Source organism: Setaria viridis, chromosome 5, assembly GCF_005286985.2.
Source record: "Setaria viridis chromosome 5, Setaria_viridis_v4.0, whole genome shotgun sequence".
In the NCBI taxonomy this organism is placed as follows: Eukaryota; Viridiplantae; Streptophyta; class Magnoliopsida; order Poales; family Poaceae; genus Setaria; species Setaria viridis.
In genome coordinates, this window is record NC_048267.2 from 37,342,415 (window position 1) to 37,354,231 (window position 11,817).

Below are 11,817 nucleotides of genomic sequence, written 5' to 3' on the forward strand. Positions count from 1 at the left end.
TAGAGGACCCTATAGGAATCCACCATTGACTGGGGAGCAATGGGTAATTAACAAGCTTGCCAATGAAACATCCTGCTACACCATGTTTAGGATGAGCCCCCACATGTTTTATAGGCTGCATGACTTGTTGACATCTGAGTATGGGCTGACTGCATCAAATAAATCTAGCACTATTGAGGCTCTAGGATTGTTCCTTTGGATATGTGGGGCACCACAATCTGTTAGGCAAGCAGAGGACAGATTTGAGAGGTCACTAGCCACTGTTCATAGGCTATTCTACAAAGTCCTCAATTATCTGGTAGACCTATCTGCCGACATCATTAAACCTAGGGACCCAGAGTTTAGAACAATGCATCCTAGGCTGCCAAACAATAGGTTCTACCCTGAATTCAAGGGTTGCATAGGGGCAATAGATGGCACTCACATCCCTGTAGTAGTGCCAAGTGCAAAGTTTATGCAGCACATGTGTAGGAAGGGCAAGACAACCCAGAATGTCATGGCTGCTTGTGACTTGGATATGGTTTTCACATTTGTGCTTGCTGGGTGGCCGGGTTCAGTGCATGACATGAGGGTGTTTGATGATGCAATGACAACTTACAGCGACAAGTTCCCAAAGCCACCTAGAGGTACACACAACTGTTTCTAGGTCACTAGTGTTTTCTAATACAACCATTGTAAACTTACAGGTATGTACTGTTCCTATAGAGAAATACTACTTGATGGACTCGGGGTATACAAACCGCACCGGCTTCCTAGCTCCTTACCGCCAGACCAAGTATCACATCCAAGACTTTCAAAACACGCCAGAACCACAAGGTATGAAGGAGGTATTCAACTTTGCCCATTCATCTCTTAGAAATGTCATCGAAAGGGCGTATGGAGTGTTGAAAATGAAGTGGCGCATATTGTTGGACATCCCGGAAACAGTGCCTGCGCCGGAGAGTGCGTACATGGCAAGCATGAATGCATTCCGAGACATGCTTGCTGAACATTTGTTTGCTAGGTCTTGAATAATTTGTGTTTGAGGACATGTAATTGTTTATGTACTTTGTGATTCGGTGTAATAATTTTCGGTGTTGTTAATCTGTAATAATTTGCGGTGCACTTGAGAATATTTTCGTTGAATTTTTGTTGTTGAAACAGTAATGAATTGTGTTGTCATTTGGCTGGGTCAGTGCATTTTTTGGAGGACAACATGCATGGGCCAATGCTGAATTGTGTTGTAATGGTGAAACAGTGCCTGGTATAATGATTCAACAGTGTATTGCAAAGTTTGGGGGGGCACCAGTTTGGAGCTCCAGAATTTGGCATGCAAGCCAAATTTCGGCTGCACAGTAACTCCCAAGTTGGGAGGTCCCAACTTGGGCAACTAAACATGGCCAAGGTCAAAACTTGCCAGCAGCACAGGCTCCAAGGTGGCCTTGCCCCTCATCCAAACTCCTAGCTCACTTCCTCTCGTAGCTGAGCAAGGCAACACACATGTGGACCTGTTCGGCTGGACTTATAAGCCGGCTGAAAAGCTGAAACGGCTGATTTGTTGTGAGAGAAAAACACTATTCGGTGACTGATAAGCCGGCTGATAAGCTGAAGCGAACACACAAAAAAAAACATTAACGACATCTCTAGCATTTCTTGCATATATTTTCATGGAAAAAGAAACATTCTTACTTGTAGGCTAGCGGGTGGCCTTAGATTGACGAGTGTTAGAGATAGAGTCAATGTAAATGTAAACGTATCTTAGGTGTGTGCGCCAGGACTCTTAGGTAGTTTGGATGGTGTATATCTCCCGTAGAGATAAACCGCTTGATTTTTTTGTAACTAGAATATCTAGATGAGTCCCGGCCAAGCAACTCAGGGATAAATATGTAACTCATGCGTGCGTAATGATTAGCACGCCAATTAACATGCAATCACCGCTCAGCCTGAGTTTGGGTGTCGGTGTTCCACCTATCCGCTCCTCTGATTTTACAAGGAGGACTGACCGAAAACAGATGAGCTTCCTTGTGTCAGTTTTACATGAAATTCAACTTAGGAAGTTAGCTAGGGAATATGTAACAGATTTAGGAGTTTTGTTACAATGGTTGTAAAGTACCGATTAGTATTTCCAAGTATCTTTTTTTTGTAAATTTTTGCTCGGCGTTGATCCGAGGAATGTATAAATTTATGCATTGATTGTTTGTCTTGTTGTCGAGCTGAGCAATGTATAAATTTTTTAGTAAATCGGCTGTGATTGTGGTGGACAGAACTCTCTAACTCGGCTGGGGGCCTGGCCTTTTGTAGTTGTAGATGTGTTGATTTTTTTAGTTCGCTGTGCTAGGCAGTGAATCTGGACTGTTGCAAATGCGGGAACAAACTTTGAAGATTTGAGGAATTCCTGGATTAAATTAGCTTGATTTGCTTCGTCGCTGGGAAAAAAGAGGGACGGGAAAAGATTAATCAAACAAAACCTAAACATGTTTGTATCAGTATTCCTGTAAACAATTTGCACAGCAGTGATTACTGAACCTTCACAATCCTGATTGCCCTCCCCTTCCGTGTTTACTCCGCTGCGATACCATACATCCGTCATCGGCCTTCCCTCCTCATTCTACTGGGCATTCGTACAAAAAAAAATTGAAAAGCCAGTGGCAAATTTGCAAATGCACCTATTTCCAAATTCAGCTAGGATGAAAGGTAGTCTCGCGCACATAACGCCTAGAAACGGACAGCAGGGCTAACTTTTCCGAAAAGGACGGTATATTAGTCTATATTTGATACAGTGCCAGGAGCATGACCCCTCAAAGATTTAAGCAAAAAAAAAAGGTGCTGCTTGCTAAATAACAAAATCTTCGGGGCTTCCTTGAGGAAAGTATAATGTCAGCTTGGCCTAGGAGCACCAAGCTCAAGTGAGGCACATTGCATGGCTTCCCTTCATAGTGCTTTGCTGTAGATTCGACTCCAATGGCATTCCAGCCTGTAGTAACCCAACGCAAACATGTATATATACTTACAGGTACGCAAAGTCACCACTACGCTGGAATAATCAACGGATGGGAGGCGTCTTTGTCCGATTCTTGCACTGAATGATAAATACTCCTATATTCATCCAAAAAGCATCCCACAGTCCTGAAAACGATGATGAAAGAGTTCAGTGCAGCACTCAGCAACCTTAATCCCAAAAGTTCATAACAGAGTTTCAGTATAACATGCATAAGGAAAATGCTGTCTTCTTTTGAACAACAATTGCCCTTTTTTACTGATGAACAAACATGCTACACATCAAATGCATTGAGGAAACAGAGGTATCAATTGTAAACATACCCCGGTTGTAAATAGGAACAATCCTCAATTAACATAATTAACAAACATGATTATGGTAAAGCATTGTTTAATCACTGCCAAAACACAACCAGGGACTTTAAACTCAACTGATGGATGGGTTTTACACATGAAAATGAAGCTGCTACAGTATAGCTTTATTACTTACAAGCATATGTAATAATATTTCAGATAACCCGGCAAATGATATCTCTATCTCATAAAATCCGAATACACCAAAAAAAGGAAACAAATTCATCTTCATTGCCAGTAACAACTTGCCTAATCATCCAGGAACCACAGCATAACCAACTTAACCTCTTGCCGAGAATGTTTCCCATGCTAGTTTGAAAAAGAAAGGAACTAAAATAGACACGTCCGGAAAGGAGGCCACTTAATCTGACAGATGATTCTCCAATACGAAAAGAAGCCCATACGTGGTGCACTAATCATGACAATACATGGCAAGGCATTGGAAGTTTGACGGTAAATTGTTAGTACCAGCTAAACATATAATCCAACAAGCCCACAAAGGCACAAACTGAAGATTTCTAAATTCACAACTATTACTGCTCTAGCCTGAACATGTATGATACTTGTTCCACACATCAGTTCTTCAACTAAAACTTCAATCAGCGCAAACCATGCTTCATGCTAATTGCATCACATAACAGGCTACCTCATAAAACTATTACAAAATTACATTGTGAGTTGTGACTGGTAAATCAAGGAAGCCAAGTAATAGATAACCTCAGTTTGAAGCCAAGAATAAAATAGGGTCTGCAGAGTAGGCCTCCAACAGAATACAGGAAAACAGATCATCAATCATAAATGGTCGATGCTAGGTTTAACGACACGCATGGAAATGCAAATTGGTTTGACAACAGAGAGCCACAAAAGCAAGAGGTCCAACAATGTGCTCACAATTTTGTTTGGGTCATGAAAGATGGGAACAAAACCCCAAGTATGCTGTTTACACAATCAAAGAACGCAATGGAAATCACTAATATCACTAAAATGAGAAACAAATACTTTCATAGCTAAACAAATCCACCCAGAACTACACCATTTAAGGAAAGTACGCTATAACTTCCAATTTAATGATGAACCAAACCCAAATTCACCTATGCATCTATCACTTCCATTTTTGGTAATAATTATCCTTTTATGTTCCAGTTTAGAAAAGCAGCATTTGTAGCTTATCAGTTCTATTTTTGGCAACAATTATCCTTGTGTGTTTCCACTTTACAGAAAATACATTTGTTAGTTTTAGATGTTGTTATTACACTGCGCATCATTAACCTTTCAGTATTTTGGCGGTAATTAAACACATAAATCTTATTTGGAACTGCAAAGTGGAATTTTACCTGCCATAAGGGTGGAACTCTCTGGAACTGAATCCGTGATGCTCAGAACGAGTTCATTTCAAGGCAATACGGCCTTCTCTTGAGAAGCACCTTTGCTGCAGTTCGATATGGCTCCTCAAAGGCCTCTGAAACCCAACATGTACCGACAGAACCAGCAGTCCCAACCCCTTGACCCTCCCCCCTCAAGGCATCTTCGCTTGGTCTGATCGCCACCAGCGTGGCACCCTTCAGCAGCATTCCCCCAGGCAGCTCGATGAGCGGCGCGTAGTGCAGTCGCATGCTGAGCGCCGGCATGAGCGTGCGATGCGAGCTTGCTGACGCCGAGACGGGCCGCACCCTCAGCTCCTGAAGCTGCCTCTTGTCCATGGTGAGCTCCCCCTGTCCGTCAGCGTCAGTGAGGTTCAAACTCTCCAGCGTTGCGTGATTAGAAATTATCGGCTGCAGCAAGTAATGCCTCGCCGACGCAGCAATCAGCGAGCTGATGGTCCAGACGACGCGAAGCTTGAGGCCTCCATTGGTATAGAGCGATTCAGGCACGCTCCCCAGGTCTTCAGTCTCCCTGTTGGGATCGGGTGAGGTGTCCGTGCTGTCGGCGGCGTCAGTTTCGGGCTGAGCAGACGGCGACGTCGTCTTGGACGAGACCGACGAGGCCCCGAGGATGACGCAGCTGCCGAGGGTGGAGCCGAAATCGGCCTTCCACTTGAGGAGCACGCCTTCGTCGATGCCGAGCTCGCCCGAGGGCAGCTCGATGTGGAGGCGGCGGAGCTCCTTGAAGGAGCGGAGCACCTCGGAGGGCGAATGGTGGGAGACGTCCGCGGCGGGCGCGGGCGGGGAGGCGGGCTGCGGCTCGGAGCGGCGGGAGACGGCCGCGGCGGCGGGGGAGAGGATCTGGCCGAGCGCGTGGATGGGCCTGGCGATGCCGCCGAGCAGGACGCGCGCGATGTGCGCGAGCGCGCCGCGCCCTCGCGCGGCCGGCGCCTGGTGCTGCTGCTGCTGGTGCTGCGGGGAGCCGGGTGCCGGGGGCGCGGGGTGCGGCGGGTCGTCGGGGATGACGCAGTCGACGCGGACGAAGACGGAGTCGACGAGCGGGACGAGCGCGTGGAAGCGGCGCGAGACGAGGGCGCAGCGGCCCAGCGCCTTGACGTCGCCGATGCGGTTGAGGACGTCGAGCAGCACCGCGTCGTGGAGCCGGTCGAACTGGTCCCCGGCCTCGGCCTCCGCCCCGCCGCACGGGCAACCCTCCTCCGCCTCCTCCTGCTGCTGCCGCCCCGCCTCCATCCGCTCACCCACGCGGCCACGCAGATCGGGATCCGGACTGAGAGAGTCGTCGGTGCGGCGCGGCGAGGGGCGGAGAGCCGGTCGGCCGCGGGGCTGCCTCGGGGACTCCGATTAGATTCCCCTGCGGCGGATTGCTGGCTGGTAGCCTGGAGCCTGGTAGTCGGCACGGCACGGCTCACGGCTGGACTCCTGCGAGTGCGAGAGAGGAGAGGGGGTCACGGGTAATCGGGGGGATCGGCTCTCGTGTGTGGGGTGACTGGGTGAGGGGTGCGCGTGCGGACGATGAGGTGTCAGCCGGGGACTGGGAGTTAAGCTGGTACCCGTGGTGGGGGTGCGTGGGATCAGGGTCACGGCGGTGTCAGCGTGGTGGTGGGTTTCTGGTGCAGGCCGCGCTGGGAGCCTGGGAGGGGGCGGTGCGAGCGACCTGCACAGGCAGAGGCACCCAACGTCCCAACCCAAGCAACGGCCAACGGGGACGTCTCAGCGCGCTGGCTCCGGCAAGTGGCTGGACTGGAAGCCCGGACCTGAAACGAGAGCAAAGCAAAGAGGCCGTCGCTCTCCGGGTGAAATTCCGACGGCAACGGCCGCGATCCACCACCGCCAGCCACCGCCACCAACGGGATAGGATGAATGGACGATCCGTTGGCTGGCAGTGGCAGGCTTACCCCTGGGCGGGGGAAGCACACGCAAAAGCATCGCACTCGCAGCGGCAGCGACCTGTGGGTGGCGTGAAAGCGAGGGAAACCCGATAGGGACCGGTCGCTCGGGCAGCACTGCACAGCAGCGCGTGCGCCCGCGCCTGTGGCGCTGCGCAAGCGTGCCGAGCCTGGTGTGCTTGTCCCCCCGCCCCACGCCCGCCCGAGCCGTCCGATCCTCGACGCCGACGGCTGAGCGTACGGCCGGTGCATCTCGTTCTCAGGTGCTTTTGACTTTGCACGTTTGTGGGAAGTGGGGAGGAGGGATCTTAGGAAAGGGCGATTAGTTTAAACAAACCCGGCTGTTGTCAGAGCAGAGCAGCAACCAGTTGGATGAGCGGAGCGGATCACAGGCCATGTTTAGTTACCCTAACTCCCAACTTTGACACTATGCAAAAAGAAGATTCCCCGTCACATCAAACTTGCGGTACATGCATGGAGTACTAAATGTAGATGAAATTAAAAACTAATTGCACAGTTTTGTTGTACTTTGCGAGACGAATCTTTTGAGCCTAATTAGTCAATATTTGGACAATAATTCACAAATACAAACGAAACGCTACAGTGTGCTACAGTGCTGTAACAGTAATTTGACACCTCCCAAATTGGCCAACTAAACAAGGTCACAGATTAGATGCAGACAAAGTGTTCAGATTCAACGCTGCCGAGGTGTCAGGAGTCGGCACTCGGCAGAAGGAATCTGGCGCGGGTTAAACTAGTTCACCGCCTGCAAGACGACCGACGCCGGCTGCACTCTGCGCAGCTCGATTGACCTGACTGTTGGGGATCACTGAACCCCTCGCACATCGCACTCTCTGCCTGTGCAAGCGATGTGAGGGGGAGTTACCGACGACTCGTGCGAGGACAAAGAAGCGCTGCGTCATTTGGCGAGGGGTGTGGAGTTGGGGGATGATTGGTTTCGTTTACGCACTCCATGGAGGAGTGTCATCGACGCAAACTTCGCCCTCAAGCGACTGCGCAAGTAACCCAATGTGCCGGCATGATCATGTCTCCATCGAGTCTCGAACGCTTCCAATGAGTGGGTTGATTGCTTGCTTCTTGTGGTGTGTGCTTGATGTCAGATCCAATCATCGGCAGCGTGAGGTAAGGCAATGGCAACCCACACGACGAGGGATTTCCGCGGTTGTCTTTTTGCTCGCAGTTCCTAGATTCTTTAGTTGGGCTAAACATGTTGGCTACCCACCACATACATTGCGCACGGTGGCCTATTGTTGCTCCCTCTAAAGAAACTATTGGGCCTTCCCAACACTCGGCATACTGACGAGTGACGACGATGAGCCAACTTGAACAATCTAACTTTCCCCCAAGTGTTCAGTTGAGTCATTTGGGAATTGGAAGGATCCCATGTTTCGAGCAGCACATGTGCACCTCAGGAGAGTTTTTACTGAAGCAGCATTGTTTTGTTTAACAATGATTCCATATCCAAGAAAGACTACATCTAATCTACACAATCGACTACCCAGAAGTTTCTTGGTTATTGGTGTTGGTTGTAAAATATTTGGTTGCTTGGTACCAATCCCAACCCATTGGCATGGACCGTTCCTTTTGGCACAGCATGATACGTGGCAGTTACCACTCACGGGCCACGGCGCTTTAGTAAGATATTCCCAAAAAAAAAGAGAGAGAGGAAGAAACCAGAAACCATATATATGAAATGGCTGTAGCTGAACCGCATTTGTATAGATTTATCAGCACTATAATTTCCTTGTTATAGCAAGCCATCATTGCAAAACTGCAGGCAAGCACCCAACCCTAAGTAGACCCTGCCTGAAGCCCTCAAGAACTGAACCATGGTCAAGTTTGACTCTATGCAAATATAATGAATTTTTCTAAACTTAATTAGCTAATAACTTATTCCTTTTTCTAAAAAAATTAGCTTATAACTTTTCTAGATTCGACCTAATTAAAAAGCATTCAGAAGTGTTCTTGTCCTCGTGAGCATAAAGTCTTCCAGAGAAAATTAGCCCGGGTTAGAATAGGATGGAAGAAAGACTCACAAGTCATTTCCAAGTTTATCCACACCAATGGCATCTTGTCATCACCTTGCAGAAAAAGCCATTTGAGCGCCTACATAAGCCCAATCACTCATGGCATGGAGCGCTCTGTACTCTACTACAGAAGCTAAGAAACTTGCATAGACTCCCTAATTTTCCCACACCAGTGCAAGATTGAAGAAGGTATGCCATTCCAATTTAGCTAGAAGTAGAGAGATTAAGTAGTAGAGATGCAACATATGATATTGGATGCTAATTGTGTCAATACTCCATCAGAATGCATAAAGCTGATAGCCCCTAACGCACAAAAAAATCGTATGAGCTATCTTACAGAGTTACAGCAGAAAATTATGTTGTTTATTTACTGTTTATAATCCTAGTCCACTGCGATTGGATCTCTTGTTGTTAGCACCTCCACCTCGAAGAGGCCGAGCTGCAGCGTGGCGTTGATCCACGCGTAGATCTCGTAGCGGCCGACGAAGTAGGCGCCGTCCATCAGGCATCATGCCGATGTTGATCGCCGCCATCACCGTCCCTAAAGATCCCAGGCAGATCGGAATGTGCCAAGACGGTCTTCACGGCGGCGGTGCTGCATATTCCCAAATCCGGCTTGTCTAGTTCTCGCAATCGCATGACTGTGGAAGACCTCACGGGCGGCGATGGCGATGCGGCGGTGTGGGGAGGCCGGGTTGGTCCCTGCCAGTGTGAAGAAGAGCTGGTTCACGGCCGCCTACGCTACTGCCAAGAGCCGCACCGGCGCCATGGTGCGCCTGTGGCGTCGATGGCAGGAGTGGCAGCGGGGGAGCTGGGGTGGAGAATGGAGCAGAGGGCCGCGACGGAGGCGGAGGGCGAGACGGTGGAGGCGGAGAAGCCCCGCAGCGGCTTCCCCGGCCCCCGGGACAGCGCCGGCGGCGGGCGCGTCGGATCTGCCACTGCTGTAGGTGGTGTCAGGGTAGAGCGACGACGCAGAGCAGCAGGACGCCAGGACGGGGGCGATCGAGCGAACGCTGCCTCGACGAGTCCTGGCGCCGCCGACTTGGTTCGAATCCGACTCGGAGTCAGACTTCGTTCGCCGCGGGAGACGAGCAGCGGGCTACGGAAACTAGAGAAACTCTTCTATCCGACAATCCGATTCCGACTCCTGTTCACCCTTCACGCGCTATATAGTCGGTAGTCGCCCGATCCTCTCCCCTCTAGGCCTCTCACAATTTCCCGGCTGCGAACGCGCAATGGAGGCAGCAGCAGCGTCCACGGCATCCAAGTTGGGCCTTCCGCCAGGCTTCCGCTTCGTGCCCACCGACGAGGAGGTGGTCGTGCACTACCTCCTCCGTCGCATCCAGAACCAGCCCCTCCCGGTCGGCGACATCCTCGACGACGACCCGCTGAGCGCGCCTCCGTGGCTCCTCCTCGCGAAGCACGGGCGGAAGGGAGACGCGTTCTTCTTCGCGGAGGGGCAGGCCATGAAAGGTAAGGGCAGCCGCCAGAAGAGGAGCTGCGCGGGCGGCGGGACCTGGGAAGGCCAGGGCCAGAGGAAGGCTGCCAAGGGCCGCGAGGGCGAGAAGCTGCGCGTGCGCGTGGACGGCGAGGAGATCGAGTGGCGGAAGTACGCGCTCAACTTCCAGGGGGAAGTAATCAAGGGCAGCACGGGCTGGGTCATGCACGAGTACTCCATCACCGCGCCGCCCGAGCTCGCCGCGTCGCCGGTGAGGGTGTACCGCATCCGCTTCAGCGGCCACGGCAAGAACGCCCAGAAGCGCAAGAGGAATGAGATCGACTGGGCCAGCGACGAGGAAGAGGAGGTGTACCAAGGCGCGGCACGCGCCGCGGCCCGTCCCGCGGTGGCAGAGCCCGATGCGCTGTTCGTCGGCGGGTGCCCGTCAGCACCGCAGCCCGAGCCCGTCAGCTATCTACCCGTTCCAGTGGTGGCGGGGTCTGATGCTCTGTTCGTCGGTGGGTGCCCGTCGGCGCCGCAGCTCGGGCCCGTCAGCTATCTTCCCATGGCGCCGGTGTATGTTGGCAATGGCAATCTTGCTGAATGGACGGGAACCGGAGCGGGCGGTGCGTTGTCGGCGGCGACGTCGTCGTTGGCTCAGGACCTGCCGGCGCTGGTGGACGGCGGCGGCGAGGACTGGAACTTCATATTCTCCTCGGATGATTTGCTGCCCGGTTTCGAGTTCTCAGGAGCGGCTGATGCTGGAGCCATGTCAGCCCCGATGGTGCCAGCTGCATGATCAAACACGTCGATTGTCGCTAACTGCTTGTGATTTGTCGTTGTAGCTTGAGATAGCGAATTGCTGGATGTGCTGATTTTGTGCGCGGAGAGCGTCTCTTCAGTTTGTATGTGCTTCCTCTGGGTTTGTACCGTGGTTAACATTCTTGACTTGTTCGAAGAACAAGATTCGATTTTTAGTCTCAAATTCCATTGCCCTGTTTTCGACTAATTTCATTTCTACGTAGCAGAATATAATGTGTGGTACTGAGAGAACCATGGATTTTAAGTTGCATCGCTGCATTGGTCTCCCATCAGCTCGTGACATGGCAGAGTTCGTCATGGGGCTCTGTTTTTTTCCTGTCCGGAAAGAAACTGTTACGATATGTAAACGATGAAACACGTTGTGAGTTCCACCGGACGAATTCATCCACCGCCGCCCAAAAATAAGAAATGCTTCTACGCTCATGTTTGGGTATGAATATTGTTGATCGTGGGGCACGGTATTGTCGCATGGTCCGGGTAGATTATAAGCATGTTTTGCCCGTAACTGGAAGGTTCGAATCATGCTTATATCCCTGCGATTCTCCTAGGTAGCCATGATTTCAGAGTTCAGACTCTGCCATGTTTCAGTTCTTCAGGTGTGATGGTTTAACTGCGTAATCTGGTGTTGTAGCTTGGGATGGCGAATTTGCTATGTCGGTTGATTTTGTGCGTGGAGAGCCTTTCGTCAGAAGATTCGCCAATTCGTGTTTGAGTTTGTAACTTTGTATAATGGCTGAAGTTACATTCTTGAGTTGAACGAAGGAATGATATTTGATGCAGTCATGTTTTGTGTTGGTTTATTGGATCATTGGCAGGTGTTTGGTATTTTGGACTTCTGCTATCTTTTCGTATTTGCCTTGTTTCTACATAACGGAATATGATGTGTGATACTGAGAGAACCATGAAATGTG

At 50.6% G+C, this 11,817-nt stretch overlaps 2 protein-coding genes across 2 annotated transcripts; one reads left to right on the plus strand and one right to left on the minus strand.

The window, feature by feature from the left end:
- Positions 1-2,688: 2,688 nt before the first annotated feature.
- On the minus strand, positions 2,689-6,390 carry LOC117858167 (F-box protein At4g18380). The gene is made up of 2 exons (XM_034741178.2): positions 4,665-6,390; positions 2,689-3,105 (listed from the first exon to the last, which is right to left on the minus strand). Exon 1 carries the CDS (start codon positions 5,940-5,942, stop codon positions 4,707-4,709), a length of 1,236 nt encoding a protein of 411 aa, XP_034597069.1. The 5' UTR covers positions 5,943-6,390; the 3' UTR covers positions 2,689-3,105; positions 4,665-4,706.
- A 3,208-nt stretch (positions 6,391-9,598) lies between these two features.
- Positions 9,599-11,069, plus strand: LOC140222741 (uncharacterized). Its single transcript, XM_072293730.1, has one exon. It carries the CDS (start codon positions 9,882-9,884, stop codon positions 10,881-10,883), a length of 1,002 nt encoding a protein of 333 aa, XP_072149831.1. The 5' UTR covers positions 9,599-9,881; the 3' UTR covers positions 10,884-11,069.
- Positions 11,070-11,817: the final 748 nt, after the last annotated feature.

Coding starts and splice junctions, on each gene's coding strand:
- LOC117858167 (XM_034741178.2), bottom strand. CDS start 5,942: ATGGAGGCGGGGCGGCAGCAGCAGGAGGAGGCGGAGGAGGGTTGCCCG.
- LOC140222741 (XM_072293730.1), top strand. CDS start 9,882: ATGGAGGCAGCAGCAGCGTCCACGGCATCCAAGTTGGGCCTTCCGCCA.